General features: G+C 39.8%; 1 protein-coding gene across 1 annotated transcript in view; it reads right to left on the bottom strand.

Moving 5' to 3' along the window:
* Positions 1 to 5795: 5795 nt before the first annotated feature.
* Positions 5796 to 27847, bottom strand: part of MICAL3 (microtubule associated monooxygenase, calponin and LIM domain containing 3) — a 137291-nt gene continuing 115239 nt past the window's right edge. Inside the window, exons 31-34 of the mRNA XM_015821355.1 lie at positions 27081 to 27174; positions 9223 to 9322; positions 8166 to 8239; positions 5796 to 8065 (exon numbers count right to left, since the gene is read on the bottom strand). Of these exons, the coding sequence (XP_015676841.1) occupies positions 7881 to 8065; positions 8166 to 8239; positions 9223 to 9322; positions 27081 to 27174 (453 nt within the window). The 3' untranslated portion in view covers positions 5796 to 7880. The remainder of the gene's footprint in view (positions 8066 to 8165; positions 8240 to 9222; positions 9323 to 27080; positions 27175 to 27847) is intronic.

Genomic DNA, 27847 nt, shown 5'->3' with positions numbered 1-27847 from the left:
GGAGATCCGGAATCATCCGGATCTCAGGGGGTAGTTCGTTCCAGAGGGTGGGGGCACCCACAGAGAAGGCCCTCCCCCTGGGGGTCGCCAGCCTACATTGCTTGGCCGACGGCACCCTGAGGAGGCCCGCTCTGTGGGAGCGTACCGGTCTATGGGAGGGAATCTGTGGCAGAAGGCGGTCTCGGAGGTAGCCAGGTCCAATGCCATGGAGCGCTTTAAAGGTGCCAGGGGCGGCACTCAGAGCCCTCTCTGTGGGCACACCTGCTGCCGCCGTCGCCAGCTCGCGCAGGTGCATTAGGCCACTGCTGGTGCCTGGAGCGGCAGCCCCACCCAGCACAAAGGAGGTGAAGCAGTTGGCTAGCAAGCTTGAGTAGAGGTGGTAGACCATGCGCTCACTGGCCTCTGTGTGTGTGAGGGCTGATGGTGTCAGGCAGCAGCCGCCCCTGCCTCGCCTTACCCCGCAGCAATGGCACTCCCGCCCTACCCCCTGCCTCACCCCGCAGGACGAGCCTCCTGCCCACCGCCCCACCCACCAGAGACCCCCCGGATCTCCCCCAATCCTGCCCAGCCCCCACAGGCGTCCCCATGAGCAACATCAAGGTGGCCACGCCCACCCTGGCCACGCCCACTCAGTCTGCCATGACCACCGCAGCCACACCCACCCAGTGGGCCATCCCAACCCCCTGAGGGCACCACAATGCTGATGTGGTCCTGGCACTTTGCGATAAATAAGTGGGTTTTGGGTTGTGGTTTGGGCACTCGGTCTCTAAAAGGTTCGCCATCACTGGTATAGGGCCTTCTGCTTGAGTAGGGGATTGTACTAGAAGACCTTCAAGGTCCCTTCCAACTCTTGTTATTCTATGACTTTTACATTTTAAAATACTATCAGCATTCATGCAAAGGAAAGTGCACAGCAATTTATTTTAGAAATGTCTTTCATCAGTGAAGAAGTACATGGTTTGTTGTTAAATAGACTTTAAATAGTATTCTTCTACAACACTGAGATTTCTATTTAGGTACTGTCAATTTCCTGCATGGCATTAATGTGTGAGTCCCATGGGAAATCTGATCACTTCTGCTGAATCAACAGTCTACTGAAGAGAGTCAACTATTTGTTCAAGAGCTCACTCTAGCACAAAATAGTCCAGATTATTTGCTATACAAATATTCCAGTACAAAGCTATTTGGCTGTAACATAAAAAAGCTGCATCAAAAGTGGCATTCCTTCAAACTGATGCCGTTCAGGTAATTCAGAGATGTACCCTGAGAACTTCCAGCCATTTTAAATTCTGAGAATTGTAATATCAACATATTTGGGGAACAAGCACCAACTTGGCCTTAAATGATCTTCCTAACTTATGGAGATTTAAAAGGCAAAGTGTTACAATCATGGATGACTTCAAGTTTCTCAGACTAATTCAAAATTTTGACCTGATGGGTAATATTTAGAATTTTGAACATGTCAGAAAATAGATGTCATAGTGGGCATCTTCTGTCATTAAAAAAAAAATAGCAGAAAGCTAACCCACCAGATTCTTACCAATCCTTGGCCGGCAAATTCTGGGACCTGAAGAAATGTTTGTGTTTCAAGAAAGCCAAGGGTGGCTAAGAAATTGACCAGATCATAGATCTACTTCTGCGAACAGTCTTAAGGACAGACCAATTTCTACACAAGAGCAATAGCATTTAGACTTATATACCACCCCACAGTGCCTTTATAGCACTCTCTGGGCAGTTTACAATGTTAGTCCCCCCCCCAATAATCTAGATTCTCATTTTACTGACCTCAGAAGAATGGAAGGCTGAGTCAACCTTGAGCTGGTTAGGATCAAACTCCTGACTATGGGCAGAGTTTGCCTGCAATACTGCACTTAACCACTATGCCATAATAAATTCTGACTTCTTTTGCCAGATGTAATGGCGAAATAGTGATACATGATACGCATAATATGTTGCTATTTGGTAAATGATTGGTATGGAAATAAAAGCCATCCTTTAGGATTTTAGCCAAATTAAGTAGACATAACTCCCCAATTGGCTATGAGGCAAATTATACACATAACAAAATAAGAAAAAAAGGACTTTATTTTTTTAAAAAATTCTATTGGTGACCTAAGATGTAAAAAACTGATCCCCAAGAAACAAGGATGCTTAAGGGTGTACAGAATGAAATGTGGTCATATTGGAAAGTAAAAGAGAACTGTTTATGGTTTGGATATGAAACATACAGTATGTAATTTCCTGTCACACTGCATATACACCAACAATAAAACAGTCTGATAATGATAGTTCTCATCTGCTCCAAAATTCTTATATTGGGACTAGATTTCCCATACATCTCTCTCTCTCTCTCTCTCTCTCTCTCTCTCTCTCTCATAAATGTAGGCATTACAGGTAGTTCTCAACTTATAACAGTTCATTTAGTGACCATTCAAAGTTACAAGAGCACTGAAAAAAGTGATTTATGACCGTTTTTCACGCTTACAACCGTTGCAGCATCCCCACGGTCACATGAACAAAATTCAAGTGCTTGGCAACTGACTCATACTGGTGATAGTGGCAGTGTCTCAGGGTCATGTGATCACCTTTTGCAATCTTCTTACAAGCAAAGTCAATGGGGAAGCCACATTCACTTAACCGTATTACTAACTTAATAATTGCAGTGATTCATTTAACAACTGTGGCAAGAAAAGTCGTAAAATGGGGCAAAATTCACAAGTAGCAACAGAAATTTTGGGCTCAATTGTGGTCGTAAGTTGAGGACTATCTGTACTAGGAAATACTCTATTCACTTATGGTACAATATATTTTTTTGTTGCCTCTTAATAAAAGGCTGTTTCTAGGGGTTTTGTTTTCTTTTTATTGCAAACACTCCCAAACTCACAGTATTTTCATTTTCTTTACAGAAGAGGATGGAAAATGAATACATAGCTCCCTCTGAAGAGAAGTCAAATGTAAACATACTGTTGATTACATTGTCTTAAATCCATACAAAGAGAGTGACAACTTTTTTGCTATTTGCAGCAGGAGATCATGCAACTCTAAACATAACTGCAGGTACTCTAAAAGGCTCCTGAATGATATGTACTATAAAAAGGTTAAAAAGCCAGAGGGCACAACATGTATGCTTGCTACGTGTCTTAAAGAAGGCTAGACGCCACATTTAAAGCGAACAAAACTCCCTGAAAATTCAGTCAAATGATAAGCTCGGTGAGTGCAAAATATTACAGGAAATGCTGTGAGTGTCAAACTGATTAAGGTTCCTGGGGCAAGTGGTGTCTTAGCCATGGAGATCTTGAATGACAGAAAGGTCTTGAATCTCCAGAACAAGGTTAGAGCTGAGGTTGAAGAGATGAAGCTATTCCACCCTCAAACTTATGATCGAGTCAATTCTTCTGTCATGATCCCCACAATCAAAAAGGAAGAAGCATAATTAATAAGACTGAAGGTGATTCTTCTTTTGTCATGATAAAAAAAGGATTCCCCCCCAAAAAAAGGCCTGATTTCTACTGCTTTTAATGAATGCAGTAGGTTCTAATTCTTTACAAGCGCACCCAGAATGACAGTCATGATTCTTATAAGCCACCAGGTGTTTTCTCAAGCCATCCCAGGAATTCTGGGAGTTGAAGTCAGCACCTCTTAAACTTGCCAAGGTTGAGAAACACTGAACTATGCAGTGCCTCTTTCATCTGAATAGATGAAGAAAAACGGGAATTATTTCCATTCTCAGTCATATCATATCAAGACCTGGAAGCTGATTTTTTCTTCTTCGTGGGTATCAGGAATAGGCACCTACCTGCCCTCCACCTGGCCCATGAAAAACCTTTTAAAAATCTCTTCGTTCTTTAACCCAGGAGAATATGTACCGTATTTGCTCTGTACTCTTACTTGGTGTGAAACGTCTCTGTGCTACGTATTTCTGCCTTTCCAATCTCCCATTATGTTCAGCATAGAGCATGTGTAATAATAAGCATCAGTTTTTCAAGGGTGATTTGAGTTCTTCTAAAGATATTCCCTTCTTCCAGCAGCATTCTGCCTTTTGTTTTTTGAGAGTTTATATCTACTTTTTCTGTAGGTTTTCCTACAGATAAATACCATTTCTTAAATGTGGTTATCAATGCTCAAAAAACATTTCATCAAAATTCAACCCATTGAAAAGATGCATTCACCATGTGTATTACCTCCAAAATAGCTTAATTTCCTCATTTTGCAGTTGTGACATAAAGAGAATGTAAACATTCATGATTTTGCCTTATGGAGATAATCATCTTCTGTTTCGTGGTTTTATTGTTGCACTAAATGGGTGGTGGAGATAAAAGAAGCAATTATCAATTCGTGGAGGAATAAAGATGTCTGCTTCAGGTAGCTTGACCATTTGGAAGAGCTGGAATGGAAATGAAACAGTGAAGGAATGGACTTACTAAGTACTCATACTATTAAAGAAGTACCTCTTTCTGTGAAAGGGTCTAAATGCAACTTTTGTCCTTGGATGTTCTCATGTTTAGCTTTGATATCCATTCTTAGATATCACAGCAACATGAATGATGCTTTGGAATTGGACATTTGTGATTGAGATGTTGAAAGACATTCTTCCCCGTTCCTGAAGAGGGCTTTGATTTGGCTGGAATGTAATAAAAGAGACATGCTACCATGGCTCCTTACCTGAATTTGCCTGGACTACAAAGAGCTATGTTTGTAGAGCAGCTGTAATCACCAAAACACTGTACAACATAAGGGCAGCTTTCTCTGTGTACATCTATCATCACACAAACTTGCTTCAAATCTGCCTTTTCCATGGGGATTTGTACAGGAAAGGATAATAACTATTAGCTTGCATTGCACAGGATGAATTCTTCCGTTCACAATACTACTTCAAGGTCCTAAAAAAACTAGAAGAGTTTTGCTTGTGGAATTCCTTTTTTCTTTCTTTCATTAATGTCAAATTTTGGCTAGAAAATAATGAAGCTGAAAAACAAAGGTTTGTCTGGAATCTTCCTACTGATGAAATTAAAAGCCGAATTCCAAAAATAGTAATATAACTTATCAAATCTCCCTTTGTACTATTATCTGTTGATGGGAAAAAAATGAACATTAAACTCTTAATGTTGCCATGGTCATTAACGATTTATCCCAGTGGGTAAAGAAAGGAGTTTAATATTAAATAGGATTTTTTTACATGTGTAAACAATTTATTAGGTGGAGATAGAACTTCAGAGGTAGGATTTTGCCTGTCATCTGTTGCTGCAATGGGGTGGTGGGATACTTGCAGAAAACTAATCTGTTGCTCTTTCAGCTGTGGTAGGTAGCCAGGTGCAAAGGATAGGACAGCTGTGCCCTTTTTAAAAGAGATCATATAATCAACTGCACTGCAGATTCCTCTTTTACAAAGCTATTACAGAAACAATGTCCGTCCTTCTTCCAATCACCTACGTGGAGAAGATCAGAGATGTTCAACCTTGGTAACTTTAAGACTTATGGACGTCAACTCCCAGAATTGACTGGCTGAGGAATTCTGGGAATTGAAGTCCACAAGTATTAAAGTTGCCAAGCTTGGACATCCTGGAATAGATATTTAAGGTGGCCACAGTTGCTTGTCAGCCTAAAACATATATATACCATACATACTTAGAAAACACTACCTGTGCAGTTTCCTGGAAAAAATCTTTCTAGGCACTGCCTAAAACATAGCTGCTAGGATGCTGCTTTTGAACACATACAATCTAATATCGAAGTATTTCATGGAAAGAAATTCTCATTGATTAAAGGTAAAAGGCAGCAGCCATATTTTTTTTAAAAAAAGTAGAAATTAAGGCTTCTTTCAAGACAAGAAGAGGTACAATCCCTTTCCAAGGTAGGTGCTGCCAAACACCAGAAAGGAAATCCTTGCTCCAATTAGCCAACATCTGGCTAAAAAATGCTGGAAAGCTTTTACAGCTATCACAGCAGGAATATCTTCTCATATTGTTGCAATGCTGGAGAAGCAAAACTTGCTGGAAGCTTCCCTTCTTGACATAAATACAGCATTGGAATTCCATTCTCTGTTCAGTCTAGTAAATTAAGATGCCATAAAGGACTTAAATTCAGAGACTGGCATTTTCTCCCCCTAACACAGTGCACTGGTAATGGAAAATTCTGCAAGCTGCAGGCCAGCACCTTTGAGAAGGATATGTGCTTATGGAATCTCAGAGCTGGTGTTAATCATGAGTCTATTTCATGTCCCTTTTGCTTTTACAGTGGGACAGAATCACCTATTCCTTTCCTGGACAAACCAGAAACAGGGGACACTGGGGATAGAACCACAGAAATTGGTGCTAACCCTTCCCTTAGTAGAGGTGCACTTTATGATGCCCACTGTCATTGGCTGATTACACAAAGAGAAGCGCCAATGTTGTTCTGGTTACAAAACTCTTACAACACTAAATAATATTGTATATTTACCAATATTCAGGGAAGAGAAGAGGACTTTTTGAAATATAGGAAATAAAACCAAGGATCATTGCTCTTTCCTTCCAAACTTTCCCTTGAGGATACAAGAAAATACTATGTGGGAATTCTCCCCACATATTTCCCAGGTCCTTCCCATAAACATGAAGAAACCCAAATCAGAATCAATAGTCTGGAACTTAAAAGCATCTTTCTTTTAGATCAAATGTACTGTGTAACAGTAATATCATTAATAATGACTCTAATAAATAGATACAGGGAAGAGGGGAAAGCATTAAACATACAAAGATGGAAAGGTAGGGCTGGCACACAGATTTACCATATACTCATCTGTTCACTTCTTAAAAAGGTACAAAACCAATTTTTCTTTCAAGTATTAAAAAATAAGTTAATGAACATTAAAGGATCTAAAGTGACTACAGGGCCAGGATAGGTCTTCTGCTTCATTTCTGACGTGCAAAAAAAAAAAAAAAAAGGAAAAAATATTCCCCAAAATACAAAGAAACAAAAACCTACTGAACAGCCCACTCTTGGGAAGTTTGAAGTTGTGGAACTATCGGCCATGAGATCCCTCAAAAATGCTTCAGAATGAACCCATCTTTTGATAATTAGCACTTTCCAGTGTCTAAATGGTTATCAAGTTCACAACAGAGCAGTCCAAAATCAACAGGAAACAGCTTCTTTCAGTCCGGAGCACTTCATGGCCAAGAGGAAAAAGTTTGCATGCTGGTTCTGCTTGGAACAATGGCAACTTGTGGATTGCAGAGAAGGAAAAAAAAAAAAGTCGGCCTCTGTCCCTGTCTTTGTAGAAATCCCAAGAAACCATGTTTCAAGTTCTTAGTGTTCCAAGTCTCCCAACAACATCCAGATGTGGATGTTCCTCCATACCTAGACCACAGTGGCAGCTTTGGATTTCTTTGGTGAGAAGAGCATCTACACAGTGTGCTTTGTGAGTGGTTTGCTCTTCCAAAGGCTGCTACAAGGTGATCTTTCAGACGATATTAGACACCCCCTTCCTTTGTTATTTAAGCGAACAAATCCATTAATATCACAGGTTGGGTAAATATGAAAAGAACAGGTTATGGCCCACCTAAATTGGTTAAAGTTCTTTTTAAAAAAAAACATCACACAAAATATTTTCATTTTTAGTCTCTCTCAGAGATCACACACAAAAAAAGACTTATTGACCTCTTGCACAGGTCCTCAAGGAAGGCACGCAATCTCAGATCACGACTTCGTTCTTGGCTCTGTAGCCTCACACCGGACTCCTTACAAGCAACCCGCTTAGCAAGAAGCTCCTGACTCTAGCACTTGGCTGCTGCAAGATTCCTGAAGCAGTTCCTGCTCCACGTTGTCTCCTCTAACCAGGCAGCTCCATCTAACTTGGCATATGCCAAATGGACAATGCAGACCAGCAACCAGGCATGGTGATACCCTCAGGACCAGTTCAAGTTGAAGCCTTTGGACAGCATAACAGCTTCTAGATCCTTGTCTTCCTCCTTCTCTCGAAGGCGCTGCTCTTCAAGGAGGGCCACAAGAGAATCTCTCTGTTCCACCACCTCTAACATTTCATTCAAGATCCTCTTCTCCTCTGAGAGTTCTTCATCTGTCTTTAGCTGATCTGGATAGAGGGAGAATAGCAAACCTGTCAAGACAAGAGGTCCTAAAGATTTGGGACATCTTGTTTCTACTGAGAACGAGAAAATCCCCACCAGGCTTACCTTCCACTGCCATCCTCTCTCGAAGCTCTTGCTGTAGCCGGCTCTGCCTGTCCTCTAGTTCCAACTCACGTGCACTGAAAAGAAAAGCAGAGAATAGTTAATTATGGGTCATTTCAGCAGGAACCTCACCTATGAACATCAACTTGAGGATGCTCACGAAATGACATATTCCAATATTTTCTCTCTTTTTTAAGGATTAATAGTCAAGCAAGCTTTCAACAATAGTGACAACCTTCAGTTTTAACCCCTGTGCTATTTTTGTGGCATAACATTATTTCCAGGATCAAAGAAACTTCACGAATACATGAACTCAATAATCTTTAACTAAATCAAAGGTTCAATTCCCTTCTATAGATTACAAAGGAGGATTTGAGCGAAGCCATTCTCTAATCTAAGGTGATGAGGCAAACACACAGGTGGGACATTTCAACATCAGAACTTGTGTACTTTTTCTGATGTACATTGGTAGAAGAAAAGGATACTAAGATAGTGCACCCGGTGAAAATTCTAGGTGGGGAATTCTAGTTTTATGTATTACATGTGAACCATAGTCTAGAAAGAGAAAATAAACACAGCAAAGAAGAAAGAAATCTATGACGGAATTTGCCAACTGTGCTGAATATAACTTTATTAACAAGAAGGGCATTCCAAATCATGATTTCTCTACAACCCAAACAATCTATACTGTCATATCAATCGGTTGTAAAGTTATTCCGGTTAATGATCAGCAGTTTTGAACAATCGGAATTTTGTATGGGTGTATTGCAGGAATCACAGTCTAGAACTGCTGGACCCCTTGACAAAATTGGAAGCTGTCTATCATGGAGTCAGAGAGTCATCTAACACAGTACTATCTATTCTGGCTTTTTCATTCACCTTTCATTCGTTACATTCATCTTTTCATGTTTCATTCATTCAAATCTTTTCATTCATCTTTAAAGCAATTTTCTGCTTTTTCTTATCATGAATATCAGAAAGCAATACATGGCCATATTGGTGCTACCACATATTTGTTACTTTTCTATGCTGGGGTGCAAAATATAGAATGCTTACTCACAATATCATGAGTTCCGATTCATACCGCACCAGGGCATTCTTTTCCTGCACCAGCTTGAACCACTCTTGCATCAGCTTAGGGTCATCTTTCTTCCCCATGCCTGCCAAGAGAAATGTTTGAGTCAGCTTTCAGACACACGCTGTGCCATTTTCACAAACTCAACAGTCAGGCAGGGACAAAAATGGAAGGGGGCAAAATGTGCAAAGAAAGCTGAGCGAGATGCTGCCAGAGCGCTCCCATCTGTTTGTTAGTTTGCCTCTAATACACATAAAGTTAAAACAAAAAAAACCCCAAACCCTCTCTGGATCTATGCATTCATTTAGCTCAGGGGTAGTCAACCTTGGCTCTTTTATGACTCGTGGACTTCAACTCCCAGAATTCCTGAGCCAGTTGAAGTCCACGAGTCATAAAAGAGCCAAGGTTGACTACCCCTGATCTAGCTTCTTCCCTAGATGGTAGGCCTCCCACCCTCAGAATAAATAGTCAAAATGGCAATGCTCCGTTCGGTACTGTGTTATATTTCTTAATTGTGTAATTTCAGACCTTCAAGCAGCCTAGCTTTAAATAATGGATATTAGATGATCTAGATGCTCAAAAGCATGCGAATCCCTCACCCATTCTCATAACTCAGAGGTCAACTTGACACATAGCTACAGAGTGATTAACAGACAGATCACTGTACAAATTCAGCGCACTTCTTTGTGTTACAGCTAATTTAGGACATCTTTGTTGACATGGCCTGTACATTATATTAATGACTAAAAGCAATCACTTCCTGATTTCTATCACAATAATTTCTAAATGTATTTTCTAGTAGCAGATCCAACAGCAATCTCTGAGGGCAGGTTAAATGGGACATTACGTTTCTGCAAATTAATTGCGTCCGCAATCAATGTACAATATACAATGGCAGTTCATTTCAGACTATACCAATTCAAATACAAACAATGTGCTTCTTAGGTGATTCTGATTATGAAGGACTTGCCTCTGTTAGCTAAATTGACCTAGAAACAGTTTAGAAAACTGGCAAATGGAGAGACCATCAACAAATGTTTCCCAAACTCTCATATATCCAAAAGATAAGCTTTTTCTCTTCAGGTGAATGTGTCCTGAACTGACACAAACCAATTGTTTTGGAACTGCCATTTCTAAAATTCACAGACAGTAAAATGAAAATATCATCCACAACTATATTAAAAGGTGTTTTGTATATTTAAAAATGCAGGGCCTTCAACAGCGTACAATTACATTTAAAGGCCAAGAAGAAATACTGGAAGTGAAATAATCAACTAACAAGGTAGATCCCGATTCCTAACCGAAGAGTGTTTCCCCAGAATTTCATCAATAGTGTAAAATTGCAGAAGTCATAATAAATTTGGATTCTATGCGCAGTTTTCTAATTCCATTTGAATGGAACAGTTTTTCACTGTATGATTATATCATTAGTCACATTATGCAGCAGCTGGTTTATATAACAAACCGTATTTCTAGCATCTGCTGAGAAAACCCAATAGTCCCTAAAACTAGACACTATTTCAGGTATCTCACTATTACTTGAAATTCATTGATACGTGACACCTTGAACTGAAGGTATGATCCACTGGTTCTTGGTAGTATCCTTACTTCCAGTGGACTGGCATCCTGTGCTTTTTTCTCCTTCAAACCACTAAAACATCTGTGGAATTAGGAGAACAGAAACCATATGAACCTTTCATCCAATGCATTACGGTTTTCGGGTTGTAAGTGGCAATATCTGTCCATTGCTCAGTCCAAGCATGCTTTTCTGAGCATCTCTGCACAAGTGCCCTTATAGCCATGATGAAAGGAAAGAGAGAAAGAAAGGCTTATACATGCAAATGGCCAGAATGGTGGAGCCATGAATAGCGTTGGAAATCCTCCCCACTCTTTCCACTGAGAGGATACATCAAAGAAAAATTCCTAAACAAAATAGCCAAATATGTGTTATTGCTGACCTATATTTGACTTTTATTTGACTTATTTTGTAAAAGCCAATGAGCAGAAGGAGAAGGTGGAGGTGGGGAAGAAGCATGTACAGTGGATGAAAGCCCACCATGAAAAGCAGATACAGTGGTTAGCATAAGTTGCACACAACAGTCACATTCCACCCCTTTGCCACATGCCTTGGGAAATGGAAACTCTACAATGGATATTGGGTCCATATGAGATAAAGTCTAGAAAATGTTTAGCAAGATATGGACTTCAGGAAATCAAACTAGATCACACAAGTCAGGAGGTTGACCATTCAAATTTGAGGAAAATCAAGGAAAATCAGTTGCAAAAAACCAAACCAACCAAACTACAGTATTTCTTTTTCCCATTAATTTTATAAGGATTTTGGTTTCTCCTGTACTTTCCAAAAACCTCTTTGGGATATCTAGCATGCCAAACAGGAACTTTGCTTTGTTGCACTATTATCACCCCAGAAAAAGAGCTTCAGTAGCCTGTAGTATTATAGTTACCGTCACAGTTCACATCTAAAAAAGGAATATTGTAATTTTACAATATTATCAGGGACATTTTGCAACACGTTTGATAGTGAGGGTATCACCGAGTAAGAAGGAAAGAAAGGAGAAGTTTTGTGAAGTACTTAAAGTGTCACATATTGACCAGTGTCCCTACACAAATTCAACTGCAGTTTGGAACGTGGATGGAGGGAATGCAAGAAATTACGTTACCTTCATGGGCACAGCAAGGACAGAAGGAGAGAGGTCTACGGCGTGGTGTCCCGGCATTGGGCTCAACTTCAATAGGACCAAAAATGGGAGAGGAAGAAGGGACGGGAAGAGGATATCGGAAGTGGAGAGAAAAAGGAGGAGAAACAGGGTGAAAATAAACAGACAAGCAAAAGGACAAAAAAAAGCACAAGAGTGAGAAAGGAAGGAAGCAACAAGAAGAAAATAGGAAAGAAAAAATAATTCAAGAACTGGGGAAGCAGAAACAAGGAGAACAGTCTACAAATGAAACATCCTTTGTCAACACTGAGGGAGGAGAACAGACTGGGGCATTGGAAAGGAAAACAGCAAGAGCCACCAACATTACCAGGATGAAGAAAAATTGCCAAGATTTGACATGTTTTGTGCATGTAGATTTTTCACGCAATATTACACTCTACGGATATTAAGAGAAGGTAATACTAAGAGGATGGCGAGCAATATTAAGTTTCTAAGAAAGCAGGGTTAGAAAATCTTTTATCTACGAAAGGCCACTTTTACAGTTGGCTTTGTGTTGGGAGGAGGCTCCTCCACAAAAATGGGCCCATGATAGAAAATGTTTAAAGTTTAGGAAACAAACGCATATAAAGAAGGACCAACTACCCAACATTTTCTAAAGCAGAAGGACCAGGATTATGTATCACTTATGTTAAATATGTTGGGGTTAGAGCCAAAAAACTCTCCTTCTGCCAGAGATATCTATAATCACAGAAAAGGATTTTTGGCTACAACTTGTTAACCAATAATATGCTTAGACTGGATCTGCATTAGCTTCAGCCAATACATTTTGTTCTTAGCACATATACACTTGAATCTTTCTAAGTTCCATATTATTATAAATTGAACCATGTTTATTACTAAGCACAGATACTTCCCCTTTTTTAATTTCATGTGAAACATAAGTAAGTTAAGGCCCCAAGTAGAACTCCATCAGATATTATTTTAGACTTTAGGGCTTCAAAAAAAAAGAGAATGCAGAAAATTATGGAATATATTCCATTGATGTGTAATGTATTTGTAAAGGAAATATTTGCATGGAACCAGGACCAGTAAACAAACATTCCTATACTTCTGAGAGAGGCAGAGAGTTCCTCCCTCTGAAGAGACAGGAGGAGGCATATTTCTCACTGTTAAATACTCTGAATCAACTGTAGATCCCAGCTGTTGTTTAGACAACAATTCCAATCATTTCCAATATAGCTATGTTGACTAGAAAGGTCCACCCAACATCATGAAGAATTCAAGATATACTCTAAATCAGTGGTGTTTACTAGGTATGGCAGGCCCAGAACAATAATGCAGGTGGGAGGACCAATAGGAGCAACTACATGAGTTTATATGTAAAGAGACAAAGGATTCTTGTAGAAAGATTTGTAATTTAAGGATTACAGCAGATGAACTGTAATGAAACCACGGTGAAATGAGGAAGAACTACCACATTCCTTTCAAAGCATTCAGTAGAAGCCAGAGTTACATGTACTCAAAATGGAAGAGTAAGAGTCATGTTTTCCATTTTGAAGAACTACACAATTTGGGAAGGGAAGGTCTTTTAGAAGGGACCATCACAGAACTAGAACAGAAACACACAGGACGGATCAAAATTAAAGAAAGAAACACCAGTCTGCAAACAGGGTGGTATAAACCAATTTTCATAGACAGAAGAAACATTTATATTGAGTATGGAAAAGTTTAATCAGAGGAAAGGAGGGTACAGTACTGTAGCTACATAAATATTTTACAAAATATATATTTTCTGAACTTAATCATATTTGAAGAAATTCTACTGCTGGTATCTATAGTATATCAAGAGATATATAATTATAAAATAACTAGCTCAAATGTCCCCAAAGTGTTTTTTGACGAAATCAGACACGGAGATGCATGTTGACAGGAACAATCTATTATTTAAATAACAAAATAAACTTGGAAGAATAAATTTTAATTTGGATTTCTCTCTCAAGATCTTGGATTGGGTATCTATTTCAAGCTATTGGAATTTTACAGCTCTAACTGATTAGGTTTGCATCAACAAAGCAGCATGGGAATGTTCTCTTGAGCCCCCACAGCCTCTAAATTGACAGATAGCAACAATAACAAAGAAAATGTTTGCACAATAACACTCACTGTACCAACCATGACTATTTCTGAACTAGCAACAGTCACCTGTGCACGAGGACATCGTACATAGACTACTGCAAAGTGTTTCCTATGTAACTTAATTCTCAAAAAGTATATATAAAATGCAACATCTAGGTTGCCAACTGGTATACAACACATATCAAAGATCTCAAAGAGTCCCAGACAACTCCCTATCCAATCCAACAGCGAAGTCTCCCCCAACCCTAAAAAGATCCCTTCTATCAAATACTACACAATAAGGTAAACTTCCCTACTCTCAGATATGTCAGGCTGCAACTCTATCATCTCCCACAAAGCATGGCCCAATTACAACAGATGTTTCAGTAGAAGACATCTGGAATAGTGCAGAGCAGGGAATGTTGAAGCAAAACATTAAACAGGAGAATTACATAATATTCATCTCCACTGTTTTGCTGATTAGCCAATGTAGACCTACACCTTGTACATCTTACAGGCTTGCAAAGCTCAACACTTAACACAGAACTCAAGAATTGGTTCTCCCATGTTTGTTTGCTTTTTTAAATGAGATTTGACCACCCCTTGAAACCCAATGGAGTCTAATGAACAGAGCTTACAAAACAAAACACAGCCACAAAATCCATAATATATTTGTAATTAGAACAGTGAACTTCAAAATCTATTTCCCCAAATTGGAGACTAATATTAAAATTCACTTGGTGCAGTACTGCTGGTAAAAATTAATCCCCAACGATCTTCTGGAAGGCCATGATGGAGGACTCCCTTGTTTCAACGGGTGCTGTTAAGAGAACGCTCGCTGCTGGGCCTTCTCCACTGTGTCTCTTAGTAGTTGGGGACCCTTAGCAAGTGCTTCTGAATTGTTTGACCAGGGCAAGCAAAAAAAGGCAATCTCTACGATATCCAGGGCTTGGGCCAGTACAGATCTTCGCAGCCAGAATCTTCTACTGCAGGGGTGTCAAACTCGGAACGTCACGTGAACGTGTCGTGACATATCATGACTTTTCCCCCATTGCCGGAGCTGGGGTGGGCGCGGTTTCAGCATGATGCATCCGGCCTGTGGGCCGGCAGTTTGACACACCTGTTTTACTGCATTCAGAAACCTACCATTTATCAGGGCAGCTTCTGCAGCAGAGGTCTAATGAAATTCACTTCCAAACATTACCTTTGTAACAACAAGGTAATAGATAAGTGGTCAAATTAAGCCAAAAGATACCTCTTTGAGTAGAGTAAGGAATAAAAGAAAAATAAAAAGAAAGAAATCAAAGATAAAGTTAAAAGTGCAAGACAGAAATAAAAAGAAAAATAGGAAAGAAAGAAAAAAAGGGCATAAAGAAGTGGCTTCTGATTTTTATGGCAGGTATTAGTATAATTATAAATTTATCTCTTTCTCCAAAGTTGCGTTATGTCTTTCTTCTTTTTATGATCTATCCTAATTATCAAAACCATAAATCGTAAGTTCATTTTTCTGCTTTATGCAAAAAGTCTTTAATGGGTTTCGAATTGGCAATAAATACTATTTTTTCTGTAGTGAAACAAATTAACTTGCTGGCAATCTCAGCAAGTTCTATCATCTTCTAATGCTGACAGCCACAATAGGTTTTTGGACACAGCTGGGATTTGTAACTCTTTCATATTCTCAATAAGGCATGTCTAACATGAAGGTTTTTTTGAAAATTCACATCAATCTTGACTTTATCATACCACAAATATCCACCCCACCCAAATTTCAAGTCATGTCCTTCTAACATTAAGAGACTTTTATTTCCCAGCAGCACTCAGTCTTTCATCCAAACCAACAGCAAGCCACAAAATACAATTTCAAATCAGGTAAACCTAATTTTCCCTTTCCCTTTGGATCTTGTAACACCTTATGTTTAAATTGTGATATTTCCCCCCCCCCTTGCCACATAAACTTAGATATATCCCTTTGCCACTGCTTAAGTGAGGAATCAATTGTCAAAACAGGTATTATCTGAAACAAAAACAACACTGAAACATTGGACTTCTGGAGCAGAAATGGCAAACTGAAGATGACTCCACTAAAAGTGAAGCTGACAACCTTGGCAGAATGAAGATGATTCCAGTAGACAGGTTCTTTGTAATTCCTCTCTGGATAAGGAACAGACATGAGGTCACCCACAAGTGCTCCAGATAGCACTCTTCATGAGGAGATTGCAAGACAACAGTCTCTGGCAGGTTCAGATGAGGGAATAGCTCTCGTGACCACTGTTGCATCTTTAAGGACCCTTGGTTCACGTACTTTCTTTTCTAATTAATTTCAGAAATTCGACTTCAATCAAACTCAGTGTGGAGTTAGCAAGGTCCTCTAGTGAGATTTATCATGAATAAGCTAAAACTGGTGATAAATTATCTTAGAGCCTTCACATGCTCTCCCTTAAGATGTAAAAAGCTTTTCCCAACATAGCATTTGGCAAGTATATTGGGGCACAGCTCCCAGAATTCCTCACTTCTGACCAAGTTGTTCAGAGGAAGTCACATTCTGAGGGTTTCTTGTGGAAGGAAATACTAATCCCTTAGATTTTCACAATAGTAACTGAAGACTTCCTTCATTAGACATTAATTAAGGCTGCTAAGATTATTGCAGATATTTTAATTGGATATTTTAATTGGAAATTCCTGTTTCAGTTCCAAATCTATTTGCGAGCATTCTGGCAGCCCCATGACAAAGTAATTGCACCAACATCAGTCACACAACATGAGCTACAACTAGAAAGCCACAATTTTCCTTTTCTGCACTTAACACAGCATTGCATTTAAAGCAACGTTTCTCAAACTTGGCAAATTTAAGAGGTGTGCGTTTCAACTCCCAGAATATCCCAGCCAGCAGTTCATACATCTTAAAGTTGCCAAGTCTGAGATACTGATATAAAGGGATACTGCCATTTCATTAAAGGAATACTCATTTTTCCTTTGAGTGGTTTAGATTTTGAAACCTCAAAAATAACTGAAAAGTAAATTCACCATGCTTTAAGAGAAATTTGGAAATTGTGCCATTCTATTAGCATAATTTCAGTGAAAGAAACACATACAAATAATTTCAAAAGGAGGCAGGAAGTAATAAGTAGTAGTGTTGCATCTAGTCCAAACGGGATATACAGATAGCCAAAGGACACAGGTTATGGAAAACAAATTTGACTTGATTTTTTTTTTAATTCGAGCAACGTAACTGTTTTATGAAAAATGACAGTGTTCCTTTAAATTATTTCAAGGACTATTTTTTAAAGCCATCAGTTAGCAAAAGTGAAAAGAAGACTGTTTTCCAGGAGGAATTAGGAAGAAGAAGCAGAAATAGTAGTAGAGTGGGAAGAACATCAGCCAGGAAGGAGAGCTTGCTAGGTGTAATTTAGCATGAACCCTTTTACAGCTCCATCTATAGACACAAGGCTTTCTAGAAAGACTCTGAAAACTTGGCTCTTCCCTCTGAGCAGGATGCTGTATCAGTGATCATTATGTATTAAGATAGGTGAGATGATTTTTTTACTTTGGCACTGAAGGTGTTTATACTGTGTGTTTTTAAAAAACTGTTTGCTGGATTTTTATTATTTGCATCTCTTGGCTGCTTTTAATGTTGTTAGTCACCCAGAATTGTTTAGCAAGCAGGCAGCCATATAAACTGAACATAAATAAATACATGACATGGTTCTGTCCTGTATCCTATAAAACAAAATGCTTTGGACTAGCATTGAGTCTCTATAAATTGTAGTGTTTATGCCATGCGGTGTCACACATGTGAAGGTTCAAGCAATCTATGAGTGAAACATGTATGGGTTTTTTTTGCAACCACTGAATCCCAAAATACATTTTTAATTTTTTTTATAGAGTAAATGAAGCATACATGATTACACTTTTTTTCTTGAAGTGAGGCTTTAAGAGTGGATAAGAAAAGGTTAACAGCCTTGGAAAAAGGATTGTTGAGACTTTTAGAGAAAGAATATTGAAACTGGAGTTTGATGTGCCTTCATGACACTTTGTGGAATTCACAGTAGCTCAATGCAAAAACAAAAATACTGTATGAACTGCATTCCTAAAGTCAGCGGCTCAAGAATAATATAGTCATCTAGAACAGAGGTTCCCAACCTTTTGGGCACCAGAGACCTGTTCTGTGGAGAATTTTTTTTCCAGAGACTGCATGGTTTTCTGTGCTGCCTACATCCCACGGATGGAGCTTTGTTTGTTTATGCAGACCGGTTGCTGGCATGCCACGGACCGGTACTGGTCCACGGACTGGGGGTTGGGGACCCCTGATTTAGAATGCTATTTCTCAACATTACAATGTGTGGACTTCAGCTCCCAGAATCCACCAGCCAATATCCACATGTCGTATAAAGTTGCTAAGGTTGAGAAATACTGTTCTAGAAAAATAAGCAATCTGCTATTAGTAGAGTCTTCTGGAATTCAAGAATTATACTTGCACAACTATGGGTTAAAATGTTCTGTATTATCCAGGAATATCTTGATATGAAAATTAATGTTTAAAAGCTGTATTTTGAAGCTCTAGCACAATATGATAATGAAATTAAGGAGAAACCTCCTAACAGCAAAGACAATTAACCAGTGGAATAGCTTGCCTTCAGAAGTTGTTGATGCTTCATCACTGGAGGTTTTTAAGAAAAGATTGGACAACCACCTGTCTGAAATGATATAGGGTCTCCTGCTTGAGCAGGGGGTTGGACTAGAAGACTTCCAAGGTCCCTTCCAGCTCTATTCTGATTGATTGAAATTCCCTTATATAATTTTCTTATATAATGATGCAAGACATTTTCTGGCTATCCAAATTACTTTCTCACTTTCTTCTTACTTTATGGGAATTTTTGGCAGGTTTGAACTTTGTGGTTCATCCTTGACAACTCTGGCAACAGGACAGAGTTGTCCCCTTTGGCCTCTTAAAAACAAAACCCTTGAATAATAGCATGGATTTTATTATTTCAAGTCTGAATTAAAAGATTTGAAAATAAAAGTGATGGCCCATGACATCATGAGTCCCATTTTTGATATAGCAGCAGCATCTTAAAATGCATTCCTACTGTCAACCCTAGTGGTCATCACTGATTCCTGATTTTCTTCTCATCCATCTTGTACTTCTTAAGTGTAAAATGTGCAGTATAGCAAATTATAATGTCCCCTTTTCAATGTAGTGACTGCTACATGAGGAAAGGGACAATGCAATATTATTGCATTAGAGATCTGAGCCTCCTGAATAGGCTGTCATGCTATCAAACTGCTAGGAGAACAGAATTTCTAATTATTTTGTTACTAAATAAACTTGCCTAAATTAAATTGGTCAATGTCCCCAATGTTTAGAGCTATGCAAATATTTAGGAATGGATCTCACAGTGCTGGATGAAAACAGAAAACTACAAATCCTAGAAGTAACAGTCCAAAAACTCACTATAACAGGGGTCTTCAAACTTGGCCCATTTATGACTTGTGGACTTCAACTCCCAGAATTCCTCAACCAGGCAGCCTGGCTGAGGAATTCTGGGAGTTGAAGTCCACAAGTCATAAAAGGGCCAAGTTTGAAGACCCTGCACTATAGCAATATAGGATTAATCCTAGAAAAGATGTTTCTATTATGAATAAAGGACAAATTTCCTGACAGGTCATTTGAGCAGTGAGATTCTTCTTCAGGGAAGGACAGCTTGAGTTGATGTGAAAGCCAAGTCTGATTTCATTTTGACAGAAGTTGAACCAGGGCCATCTGAAACACTGTTTTAATCTGCAAAGCAATCTGTGCATTTTCACATATTTTCTGCAATTTTGAGGTCTTTTCTATATGTGGTTACTATATGTGATGCAAGAGGGAGCAATCTTTGTCCATCAGTTAATGCTGGATCTTACATTATTGCCATTATTTTTGGCAATGATGGCCAAGGTTCTGAAGGAGGAAGTGAAAGCATAGCAACTGCTGACCGGGGAATCCTGGAAGTTGAAGTCCAAACATATTAAAGTGGTTTAAGTTTGAGAAACATCCCTTTAGAGCAGGGGTAGGCAACCTTGGCTCTTTTATGACTCGTGGACTTCAACTTCCAGAATTCCTGAGCCAGCCACGAGTCATAAAAGAGCCAAGGTTGCCTACCCCTGCTCTAGAGGATCACACGGAGCTTTCTCTCAATCTATTTCCATCCCTCCTTTTTTACTGCAACAAGCTGGATCCTTTGCTCATTTATTTATTTATTAGATTTAAAGGCTGCTTGACTCTAAAACAACTTTAGGTGGCTTATCATTTGAAAGAGTAGAAAACAATAATAAATAGAAGAAACCATGTACTTTATATATCCAGACAAGACAAATTCCGCATGCTACAAAAGGTTAGGTACACCTGGCAGGTCTAATTTGCTTTCTCAGTCGGCTGCTTTCCAGCCAACCCTGGGCTCTCAAGCAAAAGCTTACTAATGAAAGGACTGCTCTAGAGAATGATGTCTTTCCTTTGAGCTGGAAAAGGGGTTGTGCCCTGGCCAATCCATTGGGTGGTTCCATCTCATTGCTTGTGAGCTGGGGTGGCGAGAAGTCAGTGCAGGGGAACTGGAGCAGGAGAGGGTGTCAGCAAGGTTAGTGCCAAAAGAGAGGGTCTGCCATACATACCACCCAGATGCAAGTCGATGAGGTCACTGTAATAAGACTCTCCCCAATAGTCTACAACAAGGAATTGGTGAAGAGAGAGAGTTATTGGTTCAGGTCCCCCCCCCACCGTCTGCCCTCCCCGCTCCCTGCCCAGATTTCAAAGCATTCTATTAGAGAAATTGCAAACATGAGAAGGCACAGAGAAAGACAGAGAGAGAGAGAGAGAAAGAGAGACAGAAACAACAATAAATCATGCATCTTTATAATCATTCTATACACATACATATATATGATATATACTAAAAAGACAAGGAAAGGGGGTAACATTCCCTAAAAAAACAGGCAGGCGAGACAGGCAGAGATGGACTTCCAAGCAAAGAAAGGGAACAAGCTAAGTTTTGTAAAGTTTATTTCAGCATGTGCACTTCCTTGTTTCTTATTAGGGCATTGAGGGGCATTAAAGAAGGTTCCGCAAACATTTTCCAGTAGGGAAAAAAATCAATGTATGTTATATTCTCCATTCGATAAAGTAGGAAGGGGCAACTATGTCCATAGGGGAGAGATCAAGAATGTCAAGATGGTAGGCATAGCAGCATGGCCGAAATTCCATCCTTGTGTACATGTGTGGACACTACACTTATGTACAAAGGGGAAGTGCTTTGATCGTGCTGCTGTGGCCACTATCTTGACTTGCTGATACAGTCTGCTCCCATGCATGCCGCTGGACTGGACACTGTTGAGTGTTGCAAGGATGACTTTGAAGGAAAATATTTGTAGCTCAGGTTTGAAATGAGGGGTCCTTGATATTCTCGGAGCCTGCTTATTTCGTCATCAGTCCAGCAGCGATAATATTACCTAGTTTGAGTAATGAAATGTCTGCAAGAAAACAACCAAGCTCAGAGAACACCAAGGACCCCTCCAGGATAACTTTCTCACTTCATCCTTCATCCTTCAGTTGCTCAACCATGTTGCCCGCTTTTATCTAGGCAGCTAAAGAAGTGCTAGGTTTTCCTCTTACAACTATTTTTAATATTTTACTCATTTTTCAGAGGAGTGTTCACCAATAGGACTCAATAGAATCCAGGGGTTTGCTTATGAGATCCTAAGAAACTCTGAGTTGTTAAATAACTTGTAACAACTTTCCTCAACAATCACTTTGTATAAATAAAATAATAATTAACTTAGTCCATCTGATGTAGCCCTCTTGATAGGTTCACAGAACTAAAAAGTGTGGGCCAATACTGTTTGAACTGAGCAATGCGTAATAACAACAACACAAAATCTCAAAATTCAGCAACATTAAAGAGCTGCCATGTCTCTTCTGTAGAAAAGGAATATTCCTCCCCAAAATTATGTTCTATGAAAATCCAATGGAAAATTCTTCCAATAGAACATCCTTTAGATCCAAAATGTTGGTTTTAAAAATATTTGCAAAGTAATTATGCGAATATTATTTATTTCTTAAAAACATCCCCCTCTATGGATTGTAAAAGAAGAAAAAGACATAGAATATGAATTATTTAAAATTCAATTTCTAGTAAGAAATTACCAATAACACACCCAAGGTACCAAACTTTCCTTTGGTGGCTTTCTTAGACAGCACGCAGACAGAAGTTGGCGGCAACTGCCAAAGTTTGTGAGCACCATTAAAAAGCATTAAAATACTTTTATTACTTGATTATTATTGGTTTGTCATTGGGAAAAAGTAGAAGTTTGATTTTTTTCCCTTCCAGTGCCAAAATATCTCGGGCTACCTCTAAACTGTACAAACTATACTTCTCTTGACACATAACAGAATTTTTGTCTGATGCAGAGAACTCCATAATCCCCAGAAAAAATAGAGAGTGCAAATTTGTGCTTTAGGTAGAAGAGAGGTTTTCCTTTCTTTACATCTTCTCAATAACAACTCTGTGACATAAGTTGGATTGAGCGAATGGGACTGGTTCAAAATCACCCATGAGTTTCTATGTCTGGGATTCTGTGGTCCAACATCTTAGCCACCAAACCATTTTGGCTCTTTATCAAATGTATACTAAACAGAAATATAACTAGAGGGTCTAGGTCAAGGGTAGGCAACCTTGACTCTTTTATGACTCATGGACTTCAACTCCCAGAATTCCTCAGCCAGCTTTGCTGAAGTTGAAGTCCATGAGTCATAAAAGACCCAAGGTTGCCTACCCCTGGTCTAGGTGTACCTCCAGAGTGAAACAACCCACTTCACAAGGATGTTATTTTTAACATACATCATCAGCCAATCACGGATGGCTGTTTTATAAAGTTTCTCTTCCCATCATGCAGTGTCAGAAGAGCATCATCTCTGGCCACATTGACAATTAGTTATTAAAGTAGAATGCAGCTCTTCAGTACAGGTAGTCCTCGAGTTACAAGTGTAATGGAGCCTGCCCATTTCACTCATAACTTGAAAACTCCTGGGAGTGAATCTCGTACCTCGAACGAGATCGCTCCCTTGCTTGTTAAGATGCACATGGATCATTAAGTGAACATGAGGTATCTCAGGGTGAGGAAGGTCATGGAGGACCTAGTGAACCACTTCCAGAACCACTAAGACACCTCATGCTTCCCCCTTCCTTCCTGCCGCGCTAGACTGACCTGGAAAAGATCCATCTCCTCTCTGCTGTGGTTCCTGCTGCCGCCCGGTTCTGAGGCCGGGGGAGGCTTCCGCAGTCCTCCAGTGGCCCAATCCGGGCACCAGAGGCCTTCTCCAGGCTGCTGCTGCCCGGATCTGAGGCCGTGGGACGCTTCAGCCCTCCAGCCTGTTTCCAGACAGCAGCAGCCTGGAGAAGGCCTCCGGTGCCCAGATTGGGCCGCCGGAGGGCCGCGGAAGCATCCCCCGGCTTTGGTCCCGTTCTCTGTTGCAGCGAACAGAGGCCTAAAGTACCAGGAGATCATGCGAGATCAGTAGTGTGAGATCTCGCCCCACTGATCTCGCAGGATCTTGCATTACTTTAGGCCTCCATTCTCTGCGAATGCACCGAAGGCCTGGAGCAGCCAAGAAAGTGAAGGATCCCGATCTTCATAGGACGAGTATGGAAGGCCTGGTGCCTAGGGAGACCCGGGGCGGGGGAGGGGAGGGAGGGAATAACCAGGGTGAATGTTGCAGAGCCACTGCAATCGCTCGTACGGGAGAACAACTGCTGTGGCACTGCAATATTCATAATTTCGGGACTTGCTCATAAGCACTAGGGGAAACTTATCGCGTAACTTCGAACAAGCATTAAGTGAACACTCGTAACTTGGGGATTACCTGTAATTTATTTCAAAAATTTTATACCACTGCATTCTGTGCAGTATACAACAACAACAAAACAATATCAATAATACACTATAATCAAGTACAATAAAAGTCCAGGGTGACCCACTAGTATAATATAGGCACTAAAGGCCTACTTGAAATGAATGTAATGTTAGTGACTTCTTAAATGCCAAAAGTGATTGGAGTAGGTGTATCTCTGGAGGCAGAATTTTGAAAGATGTGGGGGATACCACACAGAAGTCCTGCTTTTTAATCCATGGCCTCTTAGTTTCACACACAATAGTATTTTGGCCGCTGTCTAATTGTCCTTAGAGACCAGGAAGACTCACTTAGGATTACTGCTTAATGCATCAAACCGACAAACTATATTAAAAAAAAAAGATGGGAAGATATAGGTGGGAAATAGTTGAGGATAAGTCATGACTGAGATTTTGGTGACATGAACCTCTGGAAATCTTATGTCGCACTTGATAGCAGAAGAGTTTGCTCCAGGTTAAATTTCTTTGCAAAAATGTTATTTTTTAATAATAGTATCAAACTATTTTAAATTCTTAACCCTGAGTTGAAAAGACAATTGCCAATAATGGTGGGCTAGCCCAAAAGTGAAGCTTTGGGGAAGGCAGGTCTCTGGATATTTTCCTCACCCACTATTTTCCCTGTCTCCCATCACATTTTATATATATATAGTGAAACTGTGATGATCTGCTTACTAACTCACCACCACTGCATGTAATATGTGGGAGGTAATGATCTCTTGTTTACAAGATTGCTCAGTCTCTTGTGACCTTATTTACCAGGATGTCATAGACAGCCCAACCAAAAATAAAATAAAAAAGTTTTAAAAAGGTAACTTGCATTGAGGGAAATCTACATATGAAAGGGCAAATATGGATTAATGGGTTACACCCTGTTGTTGACCCAGGAAAGTGGACTAACAAAGGCATGCATTATCTACAGACTAATGGAATGTTTATAAATATATCTTCCTCCCTTAGGAAGAAGATATATCTACCTTCTTTAGAAAAGCAGGGGTGGCGATGTCTCTAGAACTAGTAAAGAGATTACAATACAATACAAGAGGTCTATGGAGATTCTCAGTCATCCAGGTCAATACAAATGTGCTTTTTTTTTAAGTCAACTGGATTTTCTGATTTTCCATTAAGACATTTTGCTTTTCATCCAACAAGCTTCTTCAGTTCCAATTAACAGGTAGGGATTCCTTAAAAAAAGCACCTTTGGGTCAATACAACCGAAGAGAAAACCTTCTCCTAAACTAAAACACTCCTGCTGTCTATCAAACTGGAGAGGTTCATCTCCAATGGTGGCCAAGCCTTAGGTCTATCTTTCTCCACTCCAATCACAGGTCTGTGGAGTTCACTTCCCAACATAATGCAGGGATTGCTACACCCATTGTGTGTAAAAAGGCTTTAAACCCATATCTTTCCTAATGACCTATGACTGGGGTAGGCAACCTTGGCTCTTTTATGACTCGTGGACTTCAACTCCCAGAATTCCTGACCCAGTTGAAGTCCACGAGTCATAAAAGAGCCAAGGTTGCCTACCCCTGACTTATGAGAATTATCTGCCTTTTTTTAGAAAACATTTATCCTTTGTCACAAACTCATCATTTAATCTCAATACAAGCTTGTACCAACTGCATATGTCTCGTATGTTTTAAAGTAACCATCAGATACTTAGCAACGCTAGTATACCAACTGCTTATATGACAGTTACCCTACAATCAAATATAAATAGATAAATAAGCTTTAAATGGAAGAATGTCAAAACCACTCTTCCACTGTTGTTCCCATCTTTTAAAAAGTGGGTGAATTGAGGGGTTTCTGGATGCCAAATAACATAAAATAATTGTGCAGATTGCGAAAGGACCACTGAGATTGGTAGCTTCTTCGGCCCTCAGTATTTAGGGGTTGTCCTTCAATCAGACGTTCTTAACCTGGGGACTGCCAAGGGACCACCTAGGATAGCAACAAGTCTATTTTGACAGACAAAGACTAACTCTATTGTATTCTTGTAAGAAAATTCAAGTGGGAAAAATGGCTTTCTAAGTTTTTAGAAGAAACTTTTACTATACCTATTTTCTTCTCCCAAAGGAATAGTTTCCTCATTGGAGAACTAAGAGGTCAGCTTTTGCCTTATTCTAAGAGAAGGGAAAGCATCATTTATGTTTTCTCTTCTACCAAAAATATCCTCATTTAGAATTCCCCCGATCAAAGTCCAGGGAAACTTACTGCATGACACAATATCATCACATTTTGATGACATCTGCTACAGATGATATGATGACTAATATGCTCAAGAAGCTTTCGTTTTCTTAATCTGGGGCCTTCCAGATCTGTTCAGACTGCAACTCCCAGATAGCTTGGCATAAAATCTATAATGCTGGCGTGACTTAATCCCAACACTTCTGAGGAACTACCAGACGAGGGAAGATTACAACTGATATTTTAAAAAGGGAAGCGTCAGGTTTCAAATAGAAGTCCTGTGTTTGTTGTGAACTTTTACTTTTTTTCCCCTTTCTCTATCTATGTTAACTCCAGGAACCACTCACTAAAACAAGTCACCGAGGGTGCAAAGTCATTCTACGAAGAGAAGATGCAGAACATCATTTCATGTATTGTATGAATGTATGTTCCATATATCTTGGTGAGAAGACTGGGTTGGTGAAAAATAAGTAAAGAGTATGTGCCATTGGTTGGGGCTGTTCTGTGATGGTCCCTTGCAAGGTCACTAGTTTTAACTCACAGCATGATGAATTAAAACCACGACAGATTTCATTGTCTCCCTTTCACTTGCTGGAAACAGTCGAGTCTTACTATGGCAAGTTTTAGTTACGAAACGAAGTGCAAGTACATCACAACTTTCTGGAAAACATTAAGAATTGGCCAAAAGCTGAAAAACAAGAGGTTTTGGGCTGAAATCCCCTTCTATGGTGTTATCTTGACATGAACACAACTTTGCAGATAACAGAACTAGTGAGTTTTTATTCATATGTTGAAAGGATTGATGAATTTGCAGCTTAGAAGGCAACCTGTTTTCTAGAGACAGCATAAACGTCATGACATATTTTTGCAGGAAAATTTGAGAACGTTTTTCTAAACAGGACAGACACAACACTGAATGCCAGAACGTACCTGCTTCACCCCGGAGGGCTTTTTCCACTGCAACTCCCCTCTCCTCCAACTGTCTTTGCTTCTCTTCAACCTGCTCTAGTTGTCTTTGGATGATCTACGGAAGGAGAACAACGATCCTAATGACTATGCACTTCACATATATGAGATTTTCCTAGTATTGCAAAGAAAGACATACCCATTAGCAGTCCCATTTCTACACCCTACCAGTTGATTCTGTAGGACCATTACAACATAGTCAAGTGCATATCTATCACTCTAGTGACTGTTAGGAACACCTCTCCCTCCCTAGCTTTTACCACAGTGACACGTAGAGATGCCGCCACAGAACAATACTCCCAGCTGGCAACAAAACCTTTTCTATATATTATGACTGATTAATAGGGCAATAATTTATTCTTTCCCTTCTTGGGCCTCAGATCTTGTAGACCAGGGGTCTTTAAACTTGGCCCTTTTATGACTTGTGGACTTCAACTCCCAGAATTCCTCAGCCAGGAATTCTGGGAGTTGAAGTCCACAAGTCATAAAAGGGCCAAGTTTGAAGACCCCTGTTGTAGACTTTTACAGTAGCACCCCCAATATACTACACCAGGGCTTCTCAACCAGTGGTACGGGTACCACCTGTGGTACATTGGCACCTGGCAGGTGGTACGTGACTATCCCAGAAAAATGGTAGCGGGGGAGGGGAATGAGCTGAACCGGTGGCAGCATCGCACAAGCCTGAGTGAGAGATGGCTGGAGCTGCAGGGCTGTCAGGGCTCAGCGGAAGC

This window comes from Protobothrops mucrosquamatus, unplaced genomic scaffold (assembly GCF_001527695.2).
Source record: "Protobothrops mucrosquamatus isolate PMUCROS unplaced genomic scaffold, P.Mucros_1.0 scaffold1312, whole genome shotgun sequence".
NCBI lineage: Eukaryota > Metazoa > Chordata > Lepidosauria > Squamata > Viperidae > Protobothrops > Protobothrops mucrosquamatus.
This window is presented reverse-complemented; position numbering and strand designations above follow the sequence as displayed.